This window comes from Gadus morhua, chromosome 4 (genome assembly GCF_902167405.1).
Source record: "Gadus morhua chromosome 4, gadMor3.0, whole genome shotgun sequence".
Lineage (NCBI taxonomy): Eukaryota > Metazoa > Chordata > Actinopteri > Gadiformes > Gadidae > Gadus > Gadus morhua.
Window position 1 is genome coordinate 3,678,996 of NC_044051.1, and position 21,652 is coordinate 3,700,647.

The 21,652-nt window shown below is 46.5% G+C and overlaps 2 protein-coding genes and 1 long non-coding RNA gene across 3 annotated transcripts; all 3 read right to left on the minus strand.

The window, feature by feature from the left end:
* Nucleotides 1–421: 421 nt before the first annotated feature.
* On the minus strand, nucleotides 422–4,793 carry LOC115542683 (tripartite motif-containing protein 16-like). Its single transcript, XM_030355053.1, has 3 exons — nucleotides 4,752–4,793; nucleotides 3,125–4,150; nucleotides 422–2,663 (listed from the first exon to the last, which is right to left on the minus strand). The coding sequence occupies exons 1-3, from the start codon at nucleotides 4,786–4,788 to the stop codon at nucleotides 2,125–2,127; spliced, it is 1,602 nt and encodes a 533-aa protein (XP_030210913.1). The 5' UTR covers nucleotides 4,789–4,793; the 3' UTR covers nucleotides 422–2,124.
* A 365-nt stretch (nucleotides 4,794–5,158) lies between these two features.
* LOC115542718 (uncharacterized) lies at nucleotides 5,159–6,419 on the minus strand. The gene is made up of 3 exons (XR_003976603.1): nucleotides 6,296–6,419; nucleotides 5,443–5,589; nucleotides 5,159–5,229 (listed from the first exon to the last, which is right to left on the minus strand). It is a non-coding gene; the product is annotated as an uncharacterized LOC115542718 (long non-coding RNA).
* A 4,835-nt stretch (nucleotides 6,420–11,254) lies between these two features.
* LOC115542697 (probable helicase with zinc finger domain) lies at nucleotides 11,255–15,042 on the minus strand. The gene is made up of 6 exons (XM_030355070.1): nucleotides 14,891–15,042; nucleotides 14,408–14,611; nucleotides 13,812–14,048; nucleotides 13,185–13,388; nucleotides 12,741–13,019; nucleotides 11,255–12,385 (listed from the first exon to the last, which is right to left on the minus strand). The coding sequence occupies exons 3-6, from the start codon at nucleotides 14,014–14,016 to the stop codon at nucleotides 12,006–12,008; spliced, it is 1,068 nt and encodes a 355-aa protein (XP_030210930.1). The 5' UTR covers nucleotides 14,017–14,048; nucleotides 14,408–14,611; nucleotides 14,891–15,042; the 3' UTR covers nucleotides 11,255–12,005.
* Between the last annotated feature and the right edge of the window lie 6,610 nt (nucleotides 15,043–21,652).

A 21,652-nucleotide genomic window follows, 5' to 3' on the forward strand; every position in this document is an offset into this window, starting at 1 on the left:
TCACCCTAGAGCAGGGTTTCTCAACCTATGGTACGTTGGCTTTCAGTCTTGAAATAGGCACATTAACAAAATGTATTGAAATAGATCGTACATTTCGTTGAGTAAATATAGTATGGCTTGTTCTTACATAAAGTGTCTCTTTTTGCATTCAATCATATGTTTTCCATTGCTATGTTTCTGTTATGCTGGGTTACACAGCCCAGCTGGTGGAAGACAGAAAGTGCTGAGAGATGAACAACCAAGAGAGACTGATACTACCTGCTGCACCATTAACTACATACAATGGTGTGGTGTGTGCCTGTATTTATATATGCATGTACTATGTGTGTGCATGTATTTATGTACGCTTCAACTGTGTGTGTGCATCTCCTAAGCTTGGAGGATTTCTACTAATGTCACGGGAAAAATCAGAACACTCAATTTGATCCACTGAATGGTTTATTATGATTTTGTTAAATACAAATAATAAATTGTTCCTTATATGTGCACAGACGGTGACTAAAATAATAGAAGTACAAGCAATTACAAATCATAAACAGGACAGGTGTGCGCGTTTCTTTAGTAACTGAACATGTTCTGCTGCCGTGTTCACAACAAAACACAAGGAATCAATATTCAGTCTAACCTCTTGATCCCGAAATGACCCGTATCCGGGCGAAAAGTCTCTCCCCAGCCCAATTGCAAAGAGCTTTGAAGGCCTTGAAACACATGAAGAGCAGACACACCCCTACTATGAATAGATTCTCCACTTTTTGTCTATCATAACCTTTGTTCACCAAGTGAAAGACAATTCTAACCCCAAACAATATAACGCATGTAACAAAAGGTTACGTATTTCACAACTGCACATGCACAGCAATTGCGATCTTTCATCATTTGCGATCATTTGATCTTCACAAACTATCTATCCTATGAAACCTGAGGCTCCACTGATTTCCTCACTCCATACCATATCACTCTGTTACTACCAGCTTCAATGGGAAATCCAGTGTCTTTGCAAATAAACATGGTGTTTACAATCAATGCACACTATGAGAGAGGGTCTTAGAGGAAATAGGTTAATTGCCTTAAATCAGAAAACACATTCTTAATCTGTGTGCCATGTAGCGGAACACGGCGCAATTGTGATTGTCTAAACCTACCTCTGCTAAAACTTCTCTATATTTGGTCTTCTACACTTCATTGCCATCAAATCTTGACCCAGGTACTAATCAGACGTTGTGCTATGGCCCATTAGGGCTACTAGCTGTTAATGCACTCAGTGGTATTCAATCTAAAACCTGACATTTATTTCAGGCAGAAATTAAATCTTCCACTTATGCTATGTTGTAGCTTTATTTACTCTAATCACGTGTTATCCACATGTATTATACATCTTGCAGAACAATCTCACAGGTGTTATCTTTCTTTTGGTACCAAGATTACAGATTATAGTCCCTGCAGTTCTAGAGATATACCCTATATACTTTGAGTACGTTAGGAAAAGGAAAATAAACAGAAATAGGCCTAGGATGAAGCAGTAAATGTCATTCACATGAACTCCATTAGCTTTTCCCATAGACGTAGTAAATCTGGTTTAAATCAGGGTCAATGTATGGCTTATCAAAAGTAAACCTGATTGAATAACCCATTAGCATTAGTAAAAAAAAGAAATACTCTAGTATACTGTGGTTTAAAAAGATGCATAAACAATCAAATTAAAAATAAATATCAAAATTTAAAATAGATCTTTGTAACCTCTGCTTAGTCAGTTAACCATATGGAAGACCTTAAAGGAAAAAGTATTTGTATTGTTTCATTTACTACCCATTTCATTTGACCTCTGACCGCTAAGTAACACAGCCCAGCTGTTGGAATACAGAGAAGGCAAAGATATGAACTACCAAGAGATACTACCATAACTTGTCGCAATATTTTGATGATATATTATAATTAATATATATGCACATGTCTTTGCAATTTATATATGCATTTAATGGTGTGTGTGTGTGTGTGTGTGTGTGTGTGTGTGTGTGTGTGTGTGTGTGTGTGTGTGTGTGTGTGTGTGTGTGTGTGTGTGTGTGTGTGTGTGTGTGTGTGTGTGTGTGTGTGTGTGTGCGCGCGTACATGTATGTTTGACTACAACTAACACAGCTTCACTGAGGAATCAAGCGCACACATTCCAAACGCAGGATAGAGTTCCTCTGTGAATGTGGACTGGAAGGTGTGGATGTGTTTCAGTGTGTCTGAGGAATCGTCCCCATCTGGGGACACTCTGTAGAAGGACAGAGTGCCAGCAGGCCGGTCCAGATACACTCCTACTCTGGTGGAGCCAGCAGGGGGGAGAGATATGCGTGTCTTACTACCTTTGTGACAGGCGGTGTAACGATCATCCCGACAATAAAGACACCAGGCCTGGTTGTGCCGTGCAAGACTCCCTCCATTTCCTTTCCTTGGGATTCCTTTGTATGTCACTCCTATCTCAACCGGTCCGTCCCTCTCTACCTCCCAGTAACAGCGGCCAGTCAGACCCTCTCTACACAACACCTGGTGCAAGGAGTCAAATTTCTGTGGGTAAGTACGGAATGCATAAAACTTTTCATCCCTTGTCACCTTTCTGTTAAACAGAGACAAAGACAGTTCCTCGTGGGCAGTGTATTCATCCAGTGTAAGTCTACAGGTATCTGAAGGAACAAGACATAATTAGACTGCTGAACCATACAAAAAACACTAATAAGATAATTTATCAAATATTTGTCAATTCAATAATATGGAAGGCATGTCTATTAGTATGCCGTGTTTACACCTTCACTCAACAAACGTTTGGTTTATCATTATTAAAATGATCATAAATAGCATCAGCCTAACAGTAATAATAGCATATTTCTATGCAAACAATGTGCAAGTAGCACTGTGCCACATTGGTAATTAGTGGACTTTCATTTTTTTCCCACATTCCATTTCTGAATCTTTTTTCATTAATTATGATGTTGTACATATTGTGGTGTTAGGCGCCACAAAGGCGGTCCCTTTGAATAATAACTTTTCATGTAGTTAATCGACTCATATTAGTTTGCCAACCTTTTTCAGTTAATTGGTTCTATATGAAACAACCCCCGAAAGTATCCCCTGTAAAAGTACCTACATCTCATGCTTCTGTTCAGCGTTTTCTTCAGCCCCATCAGGTTATCTATGTAGGACATCATCATTGACGGACATTGGATCTCCACCGTCGTCCAGTCCCTGGTGTCTGGAGGATTATTCAGGGATCTCAACGTCTGGAGGAAGTGGAGGGGGTCTTCAATGTGTGAGAGCTGCTTCACCTCTGACCTTATATCTTCTATTTCCTGCTCCAGCTCTTTGACTAGGCCTGAAACTTGTTCTTCTGTGGATTTTAGTTTCTCTTTAACCATCTGGTCTAGGTTTTCCAGGCCATCTACAATGCAGTCCTTCAGGGCATTGAGCGCCTGGACACCAGGGGCGATCTGACTGGCCGCGTCTGCTTTGCAGCGTTCCTCTCTATCCTTGATCTCCTCAATGTTTCGTTGTCTCTCCTGGATCATCTGCTGAACTTCAGACTCTATCTCGCCCAGCTGGGCCATCTTCAGTTCATATTCCTCCTTCAGAGGTACAACAGGATGGGACTTGTGGTCCGTCACTGTGCATAACTGACACACACACACCTGTTCAGTCTGGCAGAAGAGCTCCAGAAGTTGGTTGTGTTTCTTACACATCTTCTCTTCCAGACGGTCCATAGGCTCGACCAGCTCATGGCGCTTCAAAACTGTGACTCTCTGATGTGGCTCCAGGTGGGTTTGGCAGTAAGAGATAAAACACACTAGGCAGGACTTCACGGCCTTCAGCTGGGTCCCAGTACAGATGTCACAGGGAACTTCTGGTTCAACACAAGGCTGCTCTTTTACTCGTACAGACCTTCTAAACTGATTGACCATCTCTGATAAGAGGGTATTGTCCTGTATATCAGGTCGTGTGTGAAAGAGCTCGTTGCAAACTGGACATTTGTACTGGTCTTTGTCATCCCAGAACTCTGTAATGCAGGTTCTGCAGAAGTTGTGTCCACATGGTGTGGAGACTGGGCTGTTGAACACATCCAGACAGATGGGACATGAGAAGTTCTCTTCAGACCCAGAAGTGGTAGCAGAGACCATTCCTAGAAAGCATTGGTTTTATTAAGTTAAAAAACACATTAAAAAACAATATTATGCATGTATGTTCATATATTTGTGTTGTTTCAAACATTAATCTTCACCAAAAAGGCCGGAAAAACATGAAACCCAGCACAGGACAACTTTTTTGAGGATTATGGGCTATATATAATAATCTTCTCAGGCTTTCGGACAGTTTTGTTTCAGTTTTGTTTCAATCACGTCGATCAACTTCTCCAGAAAGAGAGAACTGCCTCAATGCTGCGTTACTTTGCTTTAGATTTTAGATAAATTGTGAAAATGGTAAGGGGAAATAAAGAAAGGTTACGTCAAATAATGAATATAAACATAAAAAGGTTTGTTCTGCAAAAGTAATATGGGGAGTCATTCCAAATGAGGCGTCGTTCCTTTAGGCCTGTGAACCGGACCAATCTGAGTGCTAGTTTTTAATTGGCTCTGCCATACGCGTCAGCTATTCCTGTTCACATAGATTTACAGCAGACCTAGCCCGGGTCGGGCCAATCAAAACCGTTCAATCAAATATGGAGCGGGTTTAATGCGATGACTCAAATTAGAGTCTATTTTCTCTTTTTGAAAGTCTCTTACCGCCCCTCAGTGTGTCGGCCAGTTCCTGCTGGTTCATCTCCATCAGGCAGAGCTTTGTGATGTCCACCACTCCCTCTATGGCGCGCCTCCTCTGCTCCTCCATCTTACCATCCACCTCCTCCTCCCTCTCACTCTCTGAGCATTGTGGGTAATGTAGGAAGAGATCCTTGGAGAGCTTCTTCAGCTCCTTGTCTAGAAAAGCGTGTGTGTGCTCCTCAGCCCTCTGGAACAGAACAAACATCAAGGAGAACTTTACTCTGAAGTAACCAAGGACGTCAGAAGCATCTGTCTTAGATTCACGTCCTGCTGGTCAATAGAGGGAAGCCTGGAGACTATTAGCACCACAAGAGATGCTTTCTAATGTCCATGTCGAACTAAAGTCAGATGTCTTGGTGGACATTTACACACCTTGATCCGGTCTGCTTGATGCTGCTCTGCAGACTGAGCACTGGTAACCTTTGACCTCTCCTGGTGAGGTCTGTTGAGAACACACACACACACACACACACACACACACACACACACACACACACACACACACACACACACACACACACACACACACACACACACACACACACACACACACACACACAAGGGTATGTTGTATTTTCCTTAACTTATACACATCAGTAGAGTCTGAAACCACCAAGTGGTCTGTTTTTGTTGTCTGTTTGAAACTCTACTCTACCTCTCCTCTCCGGAGGGGCGTCCATCTTTAAATTCAGGAGGAAAACTCATAGCCGAGTCACTCTGCATGGAGACACAGCTGGGACCAGGGGTATCTGCTATCTCCACTTCTGCTATCTCCCCTCCTGCTATCTCCACTTCGACTTTTCTAGAAAAACAAATAACATCTGGAACAGGACTACAAGATCTACCATTTCGGCATCATCATCACACATGCACATTGCAAGACCACACAAAGTCTGGTAATTTACCTTAATCCCGGTATGCTTAACAATGTTTGCTGCTTGATACAAAAGGAAAACTTGCATGGTCCTCATTTTCCATGACTTATTGAGAAGAATAGCCCCTCTTTTAAACAGGGCTCTACAATGTGAGCATTTCACCCGTTTTTGCAAGTAAAAAATGTGTAAATGCACATGAAAGAAAATGTGTTTGTTAATATGTTTTAACTTCACACAATCCATCCCAGGTTGCAACTTTCTGCACAATGCATTCCTGGATGACACTAGTTTGTAAATTAATGCATGATTTTTCTTGCTTACATGAGTGAGCCGACATGGGTACCACGAATCAATTCATTAGCATAGCCGCATCAACCTTTTCACCACATTTAGGGGATCAGTGAATGATCAACTAGAGAATGGAAAAAACGTAGTGAGCTTAAAGTGTAATTCTAATTCTTATTCTTAAAGTGTAAAAAATATTTTGTCTTTAACTTACCTATGCAACTCAAGTATTTTTCGACACCACAATATAGATCACAAAGAAAGGGCATGTAAGCCATTTTTTCCGTTATCGACCAGAACAAATGTGGAAATTAGGATTTGCGGATGTCGACTGTTGAATGTGCTCACCTTTTCTTAGAAGGTTGGGGATTTCCATCTTTTGATTCCGGATGTTGAGCCATGGACAAGTCAGTCTCCATGGAGACACAGCTGGGTCCAGGGCAGTCTGCTCTCTCCTGCTGGAATATTCTAGAAAAACTAGAAACAGGCTTTATGGACGTTTGATGGGTGCTGTATTTTATAATCTCTGATCAATCCTTACCTATTACTAAACCTAAACTGACTTACCTAAACCCACCTATAGCATTAAAGCCGAGGGGTACAATTGTAGAGCAGTCCCTCTCCATGGAGACACAGCTGGGTCTAGGGCAGTCTGCTCTCTCCTGCTGGACTATTCTAGAAAAACAAGAAACAGGATTCATGGACGTTTGATGGATGCTGTATTTAATAATCTCTGATCAATCCTTACCTATTCTCAGTAGACTGAGTTCCATCATTAACCTCGAGGGGTAATTCTTTAGAGCAGTCACTCTCCATGGAGACACAGCTGGGTCCATGGGAGTCTGCTCTCTCCTGCTGCTCTGGGCTTCAACACAACACAACACAACACACACACAGCTTTTACACCGACTAATGATAGAGTCATGATGTATCACTGCTGAGCTCTGAGAGGGACACCAGTCACAGACAGTGAGATCCTCTTCTTACCTCTTAGCTTTGCTCTGGCGGCCATGTTCCCCAAACAGAGTGGTTATCGAGGTAGGACCCCCCTCCTCTCTCTCCTCATCCATAGGAGGCTGGAGACCTGGACACAAACACAACTCATTGATCACTTCATTTTCCTTTTCAACACTAGCTGTTTACCCTAACACTGAAATGTCCCTTTGTAAGGGTTGATTATTGTAACTACATTATACTGAAATGTTATAGATGGAATGTAACCAACATTAAGCTTATCAATTAAATTGTCAAGACACATTTAACATAAAGAAAAATATGTTATTTTAATGCTTCAATATTGTCCTTCTCTGACTCATGGGGATAAATTGAAAATTGGGATCAATATACATGGTTTTAATTTGTCTTGATTCTAGCAATCTTGTCCACCATCACCAAAAGATAAAACTTGATATCCCTACATTTACTAAGTACCACCGGAAACTCGTTCGTTCATTCATTCGAGTTTCCGGTGAATCGAATGGTGAACGAGACGAACGAGAGAAACGAACCGGTTCGGTTCGCTCGTCCTAAAGACTCGTTCATTCGAACCGGTTCGCGAACGAACGAGCCAACACTACTCCCAGTTCAGTTGAGTTTCCGGTAGCACTGAGTCTGACTGACTCAGCTGAGAACCGTGCAATGGCGTGCATTCCATGAAGCGGTTCACGGCTACCGGAAACTAGGCAATTATGGATATGATTCGCGAACGACTCCTCCACCGAGTTTCCGGTGAATCGATTCACCGGAAACTCGACTGAACTGGGAGGAGTCGTTTCGTGCATTGTTTGTTCGTTCAGACTGGTTTCCGGTAGCGGTAAATCGCATCATGGAATTGAAGCCATTGCACGGTTCTCAGCTGAGTCAGTCAGACTCAGGGGAGTTAGTGCTACCGGAAACTCGACTGAACGAACAAACGAACAAACGATTTGCAAACGACTCCTCTTGGCGAACTGAATCACGCAAACTGGTTCACGGAAACGAATCATTAAGTCCACCACTAGAGCTACGTGGCTGTCCCCCTTTGTGAACAGCACTGTGTGAACAGCCGTTTGTCAGCAGCCATGCCAACAGGGCAGGGCGCCAAAGTGAGACGTGTCACTGCGGTGCGTTTCAATCAAGGGAAGTCGGGAGGGAGGGGTCAACGTTTTTTGTGTGTCGGGCCAAAGAAAATAGGTAGAGCCATTAGAACAGAGTCTGTACCCCGCGAGAACCCCCCTGTGAAAGTGGTACAGTCCAGCAACATGTTTCTAGGAGGATTTATACAACTGGAGGATCACCCGTCGTCTGCGCTTTTATATCATATTACAATTATTATTGTATTTTTATTGCTAATTGATATTATATTATATATGTCAGCAATTATATTTTACCTCGGATTTTAATATTCAGACATTAAACAGATGTCTCATTGTTCGTTTCATTTGTGAGCAGCATCAAGACAAACAATTAACTTGAATATCTAACGCCATTTTCCATTTAAAACAATGGAACAGAAAAACACAATATTGAAACAATAAACTAACGTTGTATTACAATTACAGATACAATTTTAATAAAAAGCAATATACTGACCCATTTTCCACGATTCGATAATTGCAATATACCAATAATCTCAAGAAAATATAATGTAGTAAACTGTAGTCCTACCTTATCTTTTCGGTGTTGAAAAGGAGGTCCACCTGAAACAGTATAAAGTTGTTAAAGTTATATTGCAACGGAGAATAATTAGGTCTATGTGTTCTAAAGACAAGTTGGTAACAAAGTGGATTCAGACGACCGAGCTTCAAGGTCCCTCACTGCGGAATACAGGAGTTCACATGAGGGAACCGACTTTTACAGCTCCCTCTGGAACCGGTTGGACCAGCTTTGTGTTCAAATGTAGTCTGGATAACCATACAAAGTGTTTGCATAATAGACGGACTGATCACGATCATGTTCCTGTTTTGTGTGGAGTGCAGATAGTTACAATCACACCTTATATACAGGTTATACGACACAGCCATGGTTATTGTATGTATCTTACTAACTGATATAATAGCAGAGCTCACACACACAGAGCCGGATTAACCCAAAGGCAAACTAGGCACGTGCCTAGGGCACCCATCAGGGCAGGTCGTTTCGGGGCAGGTAGCAGGTCGTTTCTTGAGTAGGCTAACATTCAAGATGCTTTCGGGTGCGGCAAAACGTAAAAAGAAAAAAAATGAAGAGGAACAAAAGAAGAAACAGCGGGGGGCTTTACAGAAGTTTCTGTCGGGCAGCCGTCCGACAGCTGTGAACCTGCTCGTGTCAGCAGAGCCAGAGGCCGAGCCAGGCCCGCAGCCAGAGGCCGAGCCAGGCCCGCAGCCAGGACCGGAGCCAGGCCCGGAGCCAGGCCCGGAGACGCGGCCCAAAGACGCGGCGGAAGACGCTGTGGCGCCGTCAACATCAGCGTCGTCACAGAATGACAAAATTATGGAAGAACAGCAGCCGGCCAGAAAAAGTGAGCCCAATATCATTTTGACGGAGCCTCTAGACCCGGTAAGGGTATTGACAAGCTATCCATCTGATCCTGAAAAGTGGGACCAAATTGACGACAGGATGCGTGAGTACTTTGCACGATACCATCGCTGTCAAAATATTGGAGATTTCTCTGCATCAAAGAGGAAATATGGAGACATTAACCGAAGCTTAACTAAGGAACATTTCTTTAGAAAAAAGCTAAATGGAGAAACCCTGTCAAGAAAATGGTTAGTGTACTCACCGTCTACTGGTAGCCTAATGTATTCTGTTACTGCTGCAAGTTGTTCAGTTTAAGAGACAATCAATTTGTCACTGGATTTAATGACTGGAAAAACTGTGCTAATCGCTTGCATGAACATGAGAATTGTATGGATCATCGCACTGCTGTGCTAAGTCTATCATCACTTGGAAATAAAAATGCACGCATAGATTCAAACATAGTAGCCTACAGCAACAGGAGTCTGAGAGGGCATACTGGCTCAACATTTTGAAACGTATAGTGGCAACTATTCAGTTTCTTTCTTCGCGAGGACTGCCCTTCCGTGGGGACGATGAGTTAGTAGGATCACCCCACAATGGAAACTTTTTGGGATGCTTGGAGTTAATTAGTCGCTTTGATCTACTACTGTCAGAACATCTAGCCAGATACGGAAACAAGGGCACGCTATGTGAAATATGAATTAACTTTTATTAGTAACTTTGGCAAGTGTTAGGGTTAGGTTAGGTTATCGATGGAGGGGGGCCCAAAAAATACAGTCTGCCTAGTGTAGTCCCTTTATTTAATCCGGCTCTGCACACACACACAGACAGCACGCGCGAACGCACACATACACCGCACGCACGCACTCACGCACATACACACCGCATACACCCACACGCGCACGAACACACTAGCGCGCTGACGCAGACGTGTCAAGACACAGGCGGCGCAGGACACCGCATACACACACACACTGCAGCAGCCTAGCGGTTCTTAATCAGACGGCACTTGCTTGTGTCAACAGATTACAAAGCACATTACTTTACATTGGAAATCCAAGTCCTCAACCATGTTTAACAAAGCTTAAGCTTACTCCAGGTGAGGTTACTGTCTTATAAGAACCGCGCGCTGACCGATTGCGCCACTGGAGAACTGCTTTTGATAAAGACTTGATGATTATTCGAAGGTGATTTGATGTTAATCTAAACATTAAACCAAAAAAATTCAACAGTTGTCACAATGTCCATACATATAAGGTAATGTACATTGAATGCACAGAAGGGTTCATGTGATCATATTTCATTCTGGAAGAGCTGAGCTCTAATGGGTTTGCCGCTCTCTCGTGGTTCGTGGTCATCCCTTCATCTGCTCTCAAGGCATGAATGCAATGCAAAGTGACATAATATGATAAAATCCATCTATTGTTGACTATATTGCATATGAGTTCTATACCATAAGTGCTGATTTGTTTTTATATAGTTTCAAAACCGTTAAAGCTTAACCTATTTCAACTGAGAAATCGTGGAATTGTCATTTTGGAGAAGATAATATAATATAATATCATATAATATCAGAAAATTACCTTTGATACTTAAGTGCAATTAATATCAGATAGTGGAAGACTTTTACTCAAGTCGTATTCTATTGGGGTGCTTTTACTTTTACCAGGGCCCTTTTCTTGGAAGACATCTGTACTTTTTCAAGTATGGCTTTCGGGTTCTTCTTCCACCACCTGCTGTTGTTGTGTGTGCACGCTCACACACGTGTGTGTCAAAGAGTGTGTGTCTGCCATTGAGTAGATACATCTATAAACAGACAGGAGGACGAAAATTTCGGCAAACATTTTTATTTGTTTTTTTATACATGAATTGCAGTTGGGCCCAGGCGAATTGAAACAAAGTATGTACGTCCAACACCGGATGGGACCCGACCAAGTCCACGTCGATGTGACATCACACTGGAGAGAAGCCGCAGCTGGGTCCAAGCGCAGGTGAATTTAAACAAAGCATCACACACCTCAGTGTGATGTAACACCGATGAGGACTTGGTTGAGTCCCATCAGATGACTACTTTGTTTAAATTCACCCGGGCTCAGACAAAGCTGGGGTTTCACTCCTGTGGGATGTCACATCGATGTCGACCTGGTCGGGTCACTTCAGTTATTGGACGTACACACTTTGTTTAAATTCACCTGGGCCCAGACAAAGTATGGACGTCAAACATCGGATAAGTCCAGCCCAGGTCCACATCGATGTGACATCCCACTGGAGTGAAACCCCAGCTTTGTCCTAGCGTAGGTGAATTTAAACAAAGTATGACACACCTCAGTGTGACGCAACATCGATGAGGACTTGGTTGAGTCCCATCAGATGTTTCATTACTTTGTTTAAATTCACCCGGGCTTAGACAAAGCTGGGGTTTCCCTCCTGTGTGACTTCACATCGATGTGGACTTGGTCGGGCACCATCAGATGTTTGACGTGCATACTTTGTCTGTACAGTGGCGCCGTTATACATTTTATCTTGCAGTTGTTTTTTTTTTGTTTTTATATGCTATTTTCTTTTCTTTCTTTTTTTTTTCTTAGTGCACACATGACCCACACTGGAACCGTGCCGCGAATGTGGACATTTCCTTCATTCTACGGTTCAGCCACTTATTGACCCGGGGCCTGAGGCCCGTCCCCTCAGCCTGAGCTGTGGCTTCCCCCTCCTCCTCGGCCTCGATGACCACATCCTGATGCTCAGGGGTGTTCGGGGGTGCGTCGGTGGTGATGACGGCCTTTGGGTCGGACCAGGCCATCTTGATGCGCCTAAAGGGGTTCTGGCGTGAAGGGCGGCCCAAAGGCTTCTCCTCCTCCTGCTCCGTCAGGGCGGTGGTATCAGTTTTGACCCTCTTCTTTCTTGGTGCCCTCACCCGGACCCTCATGTTCCTCGACAGATCCTTTGTCGGGGCCCTGTCTGCTGTCAGAGACGGTGAGAGAGTCGCTCAGTCAATGTTTCCTGATTATGGTGACGTATAAAACTCAAAGGATAAATGCACACCACACACACACACACACACACACACACACACACACACACACACACACACACACACACACACACACACACACACACACACACACACACACACACACACACACAAGCAGGTAGACACACACACACACAAGCAGGTAGACACACACACACACAAGCAGGTTGACACACACACACACACACACACACACACACACACACACACACACACACAAGCAGGTAGACACACACAGGTAAACACACACACAAGCAGGTAAAAACAACAATGCAGCGAACTCACCAGGTTCCTCGGGGATCTGGCTTGGGTCCGGGGCGGTCTGGCTTGGGTCCGGGGCGGACTGGCTTGGGTCCGGGGCGGTCTGGCTTGGGTCCGGGGCGGTCTGGCCTTGGTCCGGGGCGGTCTGGCCAGGGAAGGGGCTCCGGCCTGATGGGTGGCCCAAAGGCTTCTCCTCATCGAGCCGGGAGGTGGTTGGTGCTTCAACCCTCTTCTTTTTGAGGCCCTTTACCCGGAACCTGAGGTTCCCCATGACCTGGGCCAGGGCCTTTGTGGGGGGGCTGTCTGGTAAACACACACACAAGCAGGTAAACACACACACACAAGCAGGTAAACACACACAAGCAGGTAAACACACACAAGCAGGTAAACACACACACACAAGCAGGTAAACACACACACAAGCAGGTAAACACACACAAGCAGGTAAACACAATGCAGCCAGCTCACCAGGCACATTGGGGAGCTGGTTTGGGTCCTGGGGGGTCTGGCCTGGGTCCATGGTTTCTCTTTTCGCCCTCAGCTTCCTGACCCCCTTCACCCGGACCTTAAGGTTCCCCACTACCTGGGCCAGGTCCTTCCTGGGGGGCCCGTCTGCGGTCTGATGCAGCCAGGCCACGAAAGGGCCTGAGCCTTCTCCCTGGTGTTGGGGTTCTGTCAGAAATGAACGACAGAACTGTGTTTAGTGACGACCATAGTGGCTGCTGTGTGTTTGTTGCTGCTATGGGGTCTGTGTTAGTGACGCTGAGTGTGAGAGTCGCTCAGTCAGTGTTTTGTGATTATTCTGACGTATAACACGCACACACACTTGCACGCACGCACGCACACATGCACACGCACACATGCACACGCACACACGCGTGCAAACACACACACATGCTCGCACACACAAGCAGTTGCGCGCACACACATACAAGCAGCTACACACACACATACAAGCAGCTACACACACACACCTACAACAGACACACACACACACACACACACACACACACACACACACACACACACACACTCACAGACGCAAGCAGGTAGACACACAGACAAACAGGTAAAAACAACAATGCGCAAACTCACCAGGTTCCTCTGGGATCTGGCTTGGGTCCGGTGCGGTCTGGCTTGGGTCCGGTGCGGTCTGGCTTGGGTCCGGGGCGGTCTGGCCAGGCAAGGGGCTCCGGCCTGAAGGTTGGCCCAAAGGCTTCTCCTCATCAAGCCGGGAGGTGGATGCTGGTTTAACCCTCAGCTTTTTGAAGCCCTTCAGCCCGAACCTCAAGTTCCCCATGACCTGGGCCAGGGGCTTTGTGGGGGGGCTGTCTGGTAAACACACACACAAGCAGGTAAACACACACACACAAGCAGGTAAACACACACACACAAGCAGGTAAACACACACACAAGCAGGTAAACACACACACAAGCAGGTAAACACACACACACAAGCAGGTAAACACACACACAAGCAGGTAAACACACGCACAAGCAGGTAAACACACACAAGCAGGTAGGCACACACACAAGCAGGTAAACACACACACACACAAGCAGGTAAACACCCACACAAGCAGGTAAACACACACACATAAGCAGGTAAACACACACACAAGCAGGTAAACTCACACACACAAGCAGGTAAACACACACACAAGCAGGTAAACACAATGCAGCCAGCTCACCAGGCACATTGGGGAGCTGGTTTGGGTCCTGGGCGGTCTGGCCTGGGTCCAGGATTTCTCTTTCCGCCCTCAGCTTCCTGACTCCCTTCACACGGACCTTCAGGTTCCCTACTACCTGGGCCAGGTCCTTCCTGGGGGGCCCGTCTGCGGTCTGATGCAGCCAGGCCACCAAAGGGCCTGAGCTTTCTCCCTGGTGATGGGGTTCTGTCAGAAATGAACGACAGAACTGTGTTTAGTGACGACCATAGTGGCTGCTGTGTGTTTGTTGCTGCTATGGGGTCTGTTTTAGTGACGCTGAGTGGAGAGTCGCTCAGTCAATGTTTTGTGATTATTCTGACGTATAACACGCACACACACTTACACGCATGCACGCACACATGCACACACATGCAAGCAACTACACACACACACACACACACACGCAAGCAGGTAAACACACACACACACACGCAAGCAGGTAAAAACAACAATGCGCGAACTCACCAGGTTCATCGGCGGTCTGGTCTTCGTCCGGGGCGGTCTGGCCCTGGTCCGGGGCGGTCTGGGTTTCGTCCGGCGCGGTCTGGCCCTGGTCCGGGGCGGTCTGGGTTTCGTCCGGGGCGGTCTGGGTTTCGTCCGGGGCGGTCTGGGTTTCGTCCGGGGCGGTCTGGGTTTCGTCCGGGGCGGTCTGGGTTTCGTCCGGGGCGGTCTGGGTTTCGTCCGGGGCGGTCTGGTCCTGGTCCGGGGCGGTCTGGCCCTGGTCCGGGGCGGTCTGGGTTTCGTCCGGGGCGGTCTGGCCTTGGTCCGGGTCATCCTCCTCCTCATTCGCCTCCAACCACCTGTTCACCACCTAGGACACAAACACACGGCATCAGGAACTCTTCGGGTCAAACACAAACCGACCCTGAAGACCCACGACAGGAAACACAAAGACGTCTCAGTCGCTCCGTGTCCGTGTTGGTGTCCTCTCCGTCCTCACCTGTCTCAGACGTTCTTTGTTTCGAGACGAGGTGGAGACCTGACGGGGCGGGGGGGGGTCCGGAGAGGGGGAGGAGGAGTCCGGATCGGGGGTGGCCTCTTCCTCCTGTCGGAGGAGATCGTCACCGTTAATGTTTCCGCGCCCCTCTCTTCGCCATAGTTCCCTCGCTCTTTGCTAACTTGGCTCACTGGCCGCTGTGCTCGCTCTCTGATCACCAGGTAACGCTCATCGCTCCGCTCTCTGATCACCACTGAGCACGGCACTGAGGAGCGGTGATTTATATTTGACTCACTCTTCCTGAGTCCCGGCTAGCTGCTAAAGGGGACGCGTCTTTTTCTGTGTTAGCCCCAAAGCTTTGGAATACATCGCCTGAGCAAATAAGGTTAGCTGATTCGGTGACATCTTTAAGTCCCTCCTTAAGTCCCACCTGTACCTTTAAAGGGTTTATTGGAGTTAAATGTTATTTTCTATGTTTTGCCTGTTACACTTTTCATTGATTTTCATTGAAAAAAAAAAAAAGACCTGTGATACAATTATTCTTAGACATTAATTTTTGTTTGGTTGTTTTGCTTTCTTTCTTTTTATCTGTAAAGCACTTTGTAGCTCTGTGTAGAAAAGCACTTCATAAATAAAGGTTATTATTATTATCTTATAGTGAGGAGCGTGGCCCCGTGATGTCAGAGGGCCACCGCGTTCCGCTGGCCAGAGGCGCCGCGGCGACGTCGTCACGGGGACGTTGTCACGGGGACGGAATGTTTGGGTATACATTCTTTTGGAAATGTCAAAAATATGCTGAAGCATAAATCAATCATTTTGATGTATTTTCCAATAGAATAAGTTCAAGAAAAACATGCATACACGTATTTATATATCATATATATATAATATATATAATATATATATATCATATGTATTTTTTATAACTTACCGATATTAAATGTGATATTCAATCGTGTGCGTGGGTGTGTGTGTGTGTACGTTTGTGTGTGTGAGTGTGTGGGTGTGTGAAGCCTGCACTTCTATAAAGAAAGTCAGTTGGATCCTAACTTAATATAATCATGTTCAACCACAAGTTTTTACAGAATACAAATGTGCGTCGGCAGACTCAAAGTGTGCGTGTGCGGTCGGCGTGCGTGTCCTCTCCTTCCTCACCTGTGCCGGACGATGTTCTCCGGGGGACGATGAGGAGTCCCCACACGGGGTCTCCTGGTCTCTCTCCTGGTCTCCCTCCTGTCTTTTGATGCGTCTGTTCTTCTTCCCCATCGTGGATCTCTCAGATTGTAGCTGTCACTGGTTATTGATTTGGCTGCTCTTCGTCGCTCTCTGATCACCACTGAGGACTGGACTGAGGGGCGGGGACTTATATAGAGGCCGTGATGTCACAAAGGCCCGTCAGGTTCCGACTGGCCTTTGTGTCATCTTTGAGACCTTTGTGACATCTTTGTGACATCAGAGGTGGTACCTGATGTTGATTCGTCGTCGCAGGCAACTGGATTTGTTTTTATTGCAATCTACAGAATAGGCCTTTTAATAACTCAAATGGAAACTACTGAAATATGAATATTACTTTAATACAAAAAGTTGACAAAAAACACACTTGTGTTTACAAAGTCACCATTTTAAATGTGTTTTCCCAAGCCCATAAGCTGTTTCCAAGTCTATATATGTTTAATACCCAAACATTTGCATCAACACTCACAGTGGGGTCAAGAAAGACTAGTCAGGCTATTGGTTTGTCTTTGATCAACTCTAGATATTCAAACACAAGTTTGAGAGCGTCATTCTAGTAGATCAACTGGAGCAGACACACACACACACACACACACACACACACACACACACACACACACACACACACACACACACACACACACACACACACACACACACACACACACACCCTGTGTGGTCCACAGTCCATGGCCTATCATGCGTGTTTATCACCAGGTTGTGTGAAGGTGTGAAGGGTCTTGTATGCTATTAGCAGGGGCCCTTGGTGCACCACAGGGGGCCATTGGCTCGCAGTGAGGAACCGGCCTTTTGTTGCCCCCTAGTGGTCAATCTAGTCATGTCAGTATTTAGCCCTGACTCACTGAAGTGGACGTGGTTGTCTGGTTGGTGTTAACATATGGATAGGGGTGTTGCATATTTGTATCTAATCAACACCCAGACTTTTTTATCGCTGTGCCTACCCTCTCTCTCTATATATATGTCTCTCTCTCCCGCTCTCACTCTGTCCTATCTCCCTCTGTGTGTGTGTGTGTGTGTGTGTGTGTGTGTGTGTGTGTGTGTGTGTGTGTGTGTGTGTGTGTGTGTGTGTGTGTGTGTGTGTGTGTGTGTGTGTGTGTCACTGTAAGCGAGCTAGAGTCAGTGGCCGTGTATGTGTGTCACTCAGTGTGTGTGTGTGTGTGCATGCGTGTCAGACAAACCTGTCAAGGTGCTGCAGAGATAGCGCAACGCAATATTACGTTGCACTGTAAGATTATAGCAATGGAACACACACAGACGTACATACACAAACACCCACACAGGCTTTTCCCTTGGATCAATTCAATATTTTCCCCGCTGTTTTTTCAGCGGCCAGCTTCTGATGCTCAAAAGTGCTCAGTGGAAGTGTAGTGTTGCAGACTATTGAATAAACAATGCCCTGTGAGGAATATATAGACTGGCTGGGCTCAGCAATGATAATAAGAATAAAAACAGAATTGTAAATGAAAATGTAAAGTTACAGGTGGTCGTTGTTTTTACGTCGCAGAACAATGAGGGTTTTTTTCTGTAGTGTTTGAAATGCAAACGTCATCGGTAAACTGCACCTGAATTTCATAGAACCTGATAATCTATTAATATTGAGATCTTGAGTTTCCCCATTTCCCCGATCACATGTCCCGCCACTCCTAGACAGTAGACAATTAAATACTCTTAACACTCATTCAAAACTGAGTGTTATTATACCGTGGGAGTAGGACTGTATTGGGATCTCTATATATTTACATATCATTGCATGACGGGTTCTATGGATTTGTGTCATCTTAAATGGTGCTTGTTGGAGGTTGGGTCGCACAGCACCGACAGAGATTATGGGTAACTCCCACATTCGGAAGGAAATTCTGTGAAGGGGTCGGAAACGCTCACTTCCGGCTTAGCAAACGACATCTTAATGACAACACCTCACCACAGAAAGGCCTCCAGTGTGAGTGTAATTTCCCGGGGGAAAAAAAGTTTATTTCAGTGTGTGAAAAAACGCTCAGGGATAAGATTAGCATCAAAGTCGTCAAGGGTCTCACAGCGGATCAGAATCATGATTAAATCGGACAAACATCATCACATGTGGTTACTAACGAGTACCGTGTGTACAAAACGATTGTGCTATGCAACGCATTACCACAACACTCACACATTACTGTTGAGCTTATGATGGTGTTTAGCTGATGGTGGTGTGTAGCTGATGGTGTTAAGCTGATGATGGTGTTTAGCTGATGGTGTTGAGCTGATGGTCTTTAGCTGATGGTGTGCTTAGCTGATGGTGTGTTTAGCTGATGGTGTTAAGCTGATGGTGGTGTTTGCGTGATTATATTCACGCCCTAGTGTGAACAATCCCTGATTCCGTAACGTTTATATAAATCAGCGATTCGACATCCCGCGGGCAGGGCTACGCTCGCAAACCGAAACAAGCGCCTCAAATTCAGCATCTCAAACTTTTGCATTTGAGCAAACTCCTGTCACATCGTTTGACAAAAGCCAGTCAGCGAGTTGAGGATTTCATCGTCCAATCCAGAGCTGTTCTGTCTCCCATCGCCTGCTGCCCTCACCCCCTTCCACCAGAGAGATCAGCAGCACCCTGGGGAGATGGGAGACAGCGTCAGGATGTGATCTCTAGGACCATATGCTGGGATCTCGCCATATGGCTCCTCTTCCTCCTCTTCCTCGGCGCTCCTTTAAGTAGCATGGGTGTAGCGTTGCAGAGGACATGTTTCCCTTCGGGGGGGGGGGGGGGGGGGGGGGGGGGGGGGGGGGGGGGGGGGGGGGGGGGGTGTAGATCTGTAACTAACGTTCACACAGCGATTGCACTTTCCGACCCACTTTAGTGGATTGGCACAATGTCACTTCTACTGCTGTACTTATAATAATAATAATTCATTTATTTTCTAAAGCGCTTTTCAATGACCCAAAGACGCTTAAGTGAAGGGGGGGGGGGGGGGACCACACTAACCACCACCATTATACTATTACACTTCTACTGCTGCACTTCTACTGTTGTTCTTCTACTGCTCTTATTTTACTGGTGTGCTTCTACTGTTGTGGTTCTACTGTTTTACTTCTACTACTGTACTTATACTGCTGTACTTCTATTTCTATACTTCTAGTGTTATGTTTCTACTGCTGTACCTCTTCTGTTGTACTTCTACTGCTGCACTTCTAATGTTGTGCTTCTAATGTTGTACTTCTACTGTTTTATTTGTACTGTTGTACTTCCACTGCTGTACTCCTACAGGAGGGACAGAGTTTGGTGTGATCCCAGGTGAACGTGTTCTGTGACGTACAGCGGTGCTCAATCATGGTCGCCTTCAGAACTGGCACTATCCTTACTAATATGTCATCACAGTGAATGGGCACCGAGCAACACCATGGATTTGCAAGCGTGCGCACACACACGTGCACACTCACTCCCACATGTGAACTCCACATCACTCCCACCTGTGGATCACAATTTTGCGCACGAGAATTGCGCACACAGACACATACACACACAAACACACAGATGCGCACACACACGCTCACGCACACACACACACACACACACACACACACACACACAACACACACACACACACACACCACACACACACACACACACACACACACACACACACACACACACACGCTTTATTTATGCATTGGGATGTAAGGGAGGCTGATATTAAATGGTGTTTGAAGATTAGAACAACAATTTACCTCCTTTGAACGGCCGTGTTCCCCAATGCCCTCGTCTTATTACCGCAGCAACCCCCCAAGCAGGGTTGCTGACCCCCCCTTCCCTCATTGCGCTCTCTCTCTCTCTCTCTCTCTCCCTCTCCCTCTCTCTCGCCCTCCCTCTCTCTTTCTCTCTCTCCCCTCCCTCCCTCACCTTCGTTCTCTCTCTCACTCTCTCGCCCTCTCCTCTTTTCCCCTCCCTCCCTCGCACTTTCTATCTCTCCCCCTCCCTCTCTCCCTCTCTCCCTTGCCTTCGATCTCTCTTTTATTTTCTCTCTCTCTCTCTCTCTCTCTCTCTCTCTCTCTCTCTCTCTCTCTCTCTCTCTCTCTCTCTCTCTCTCCGTCTCTCTCTCTCTCTCTCTCTCTCTCTCTCTCTCTCCGTCTCTCTCTCGCCCTCTCTCTCTCGCCCTCTCTCTCGCCCTCTCCCTCTCGCTCACACACAGTTTCCTGAGAGTCGCCTTGCTTCTCGTGTCTCATCTCTGCTCTCGCCGCCGGAGCTCCAGCATCGAGGAGGAGGAGAGCGAGTTTGGGAGGAGAATAAACAACAGATAAGGGAGACAACGACCAGGGATCCAGCAAACTCTTTCTCTCTTCTCTGCTTCAGTTTTTTTACTTGCTTTCTTGTAAACATCATCCTCTCCTTTCCTCTCTCCTTCTCTCTTCTCCTTCCCTCTGCTTTTCTCTTCTCCTCCTCTCTCCTCTGCTCCTTCCGTCTCCTCTCCTCCTCTCCTCCCTTCTCCTGCTCCGGGCCGGACCTCCTCCTCTCCTCCTCTCCTCCCCTTCCTCCTCTCCTCCTCCTCCTCTCCCCTCTCCTCCTCCCTCTCCCCCTCTCCTCCTCCTCCTCCTCCTCCTCCTCCTCCTCATCCTCTCATCCTCTCCTCCTCCCTCCTCCTCCTCTCCTCCTCCTCCTCATCCTCTCCTCCTCCTCCTCCTCCTCCTCCTCCTCCTCCTCCTCCTCCTCCTCCTCCTCATCCTCTCCTCCTCCTCCTCTCCTCCTCCTCCTCATCCTCTCCTCCTCCCCCTCTCCTCCTCCTCCTCCTCCTCTCCTCCTCCTCCTCCTCCTCATCCTCATCCTCCTCCTCCTCCTCCTCCTCCTCCTCCTCCTCCTCCTCCTCCTCCTCCTCCTCTCCCCCTCTCCTCCTCTCCTCCTCTCCTCCTCCTCCTCCTCCTCTCCTCCTCTCCCCCTCTCCTCCTCTCCTCCTCCTCCTCCTCCTCCTCCTCCTCCCCCTCTCCTCCTCCTCCTCCCCCTCCTCCACCTCCTCCTCTCCTCCCTCTCCTCCTCCTCCTCCTCCTCCTCCTCCTCCTCCTCCTCCTCC

Bases quoted from the DNA above. Each gene is read 5' to 3' on its own strand.
- LOC115542683 (XM_030355053.1), bottom strand. From the start codon at position 4,788: ATGAACCAGCAGGAACTGGCCGACACACTGAGGGGCG. The intron at 4,151-4,751 runs GTAAGAGACTTT...AATGCTTTCTAG, and splicing joins GGCCGACACACTGAGGGGCG to GAATGGTCTCTGCTACCACT. The intron at 2,664-3,124 runs GTAGGTACTTTT...TTGTTCCTTCAG, and splicing joins GCTGAACAGAAGCATGAGAT to ATACCTGTAGACTTACACTG.
- LOC115542697 (XM_030355070.1), bottom strand. From the start codon at position 14,016: ATGGGGAACTTGAGGTTCGGGCTGAAGGGCTTCAAAAAGCTGAGGGTT. The intron at 13,020-13,184 runs GTGAGCTGGCTG...TGTGTTTACCAG, and splicing joins CCAGCTCCCCAATGTGCCTG to ACAGCCCCCCCACAAAGGCC. The intron at 12,386-12,740 runs GTGAGTTCGCTG...CGTCTCTGACAG, and splicing joins CCAGATCCCCGAGGAACCTG to CAGACAGGGCCCCGACAAAG.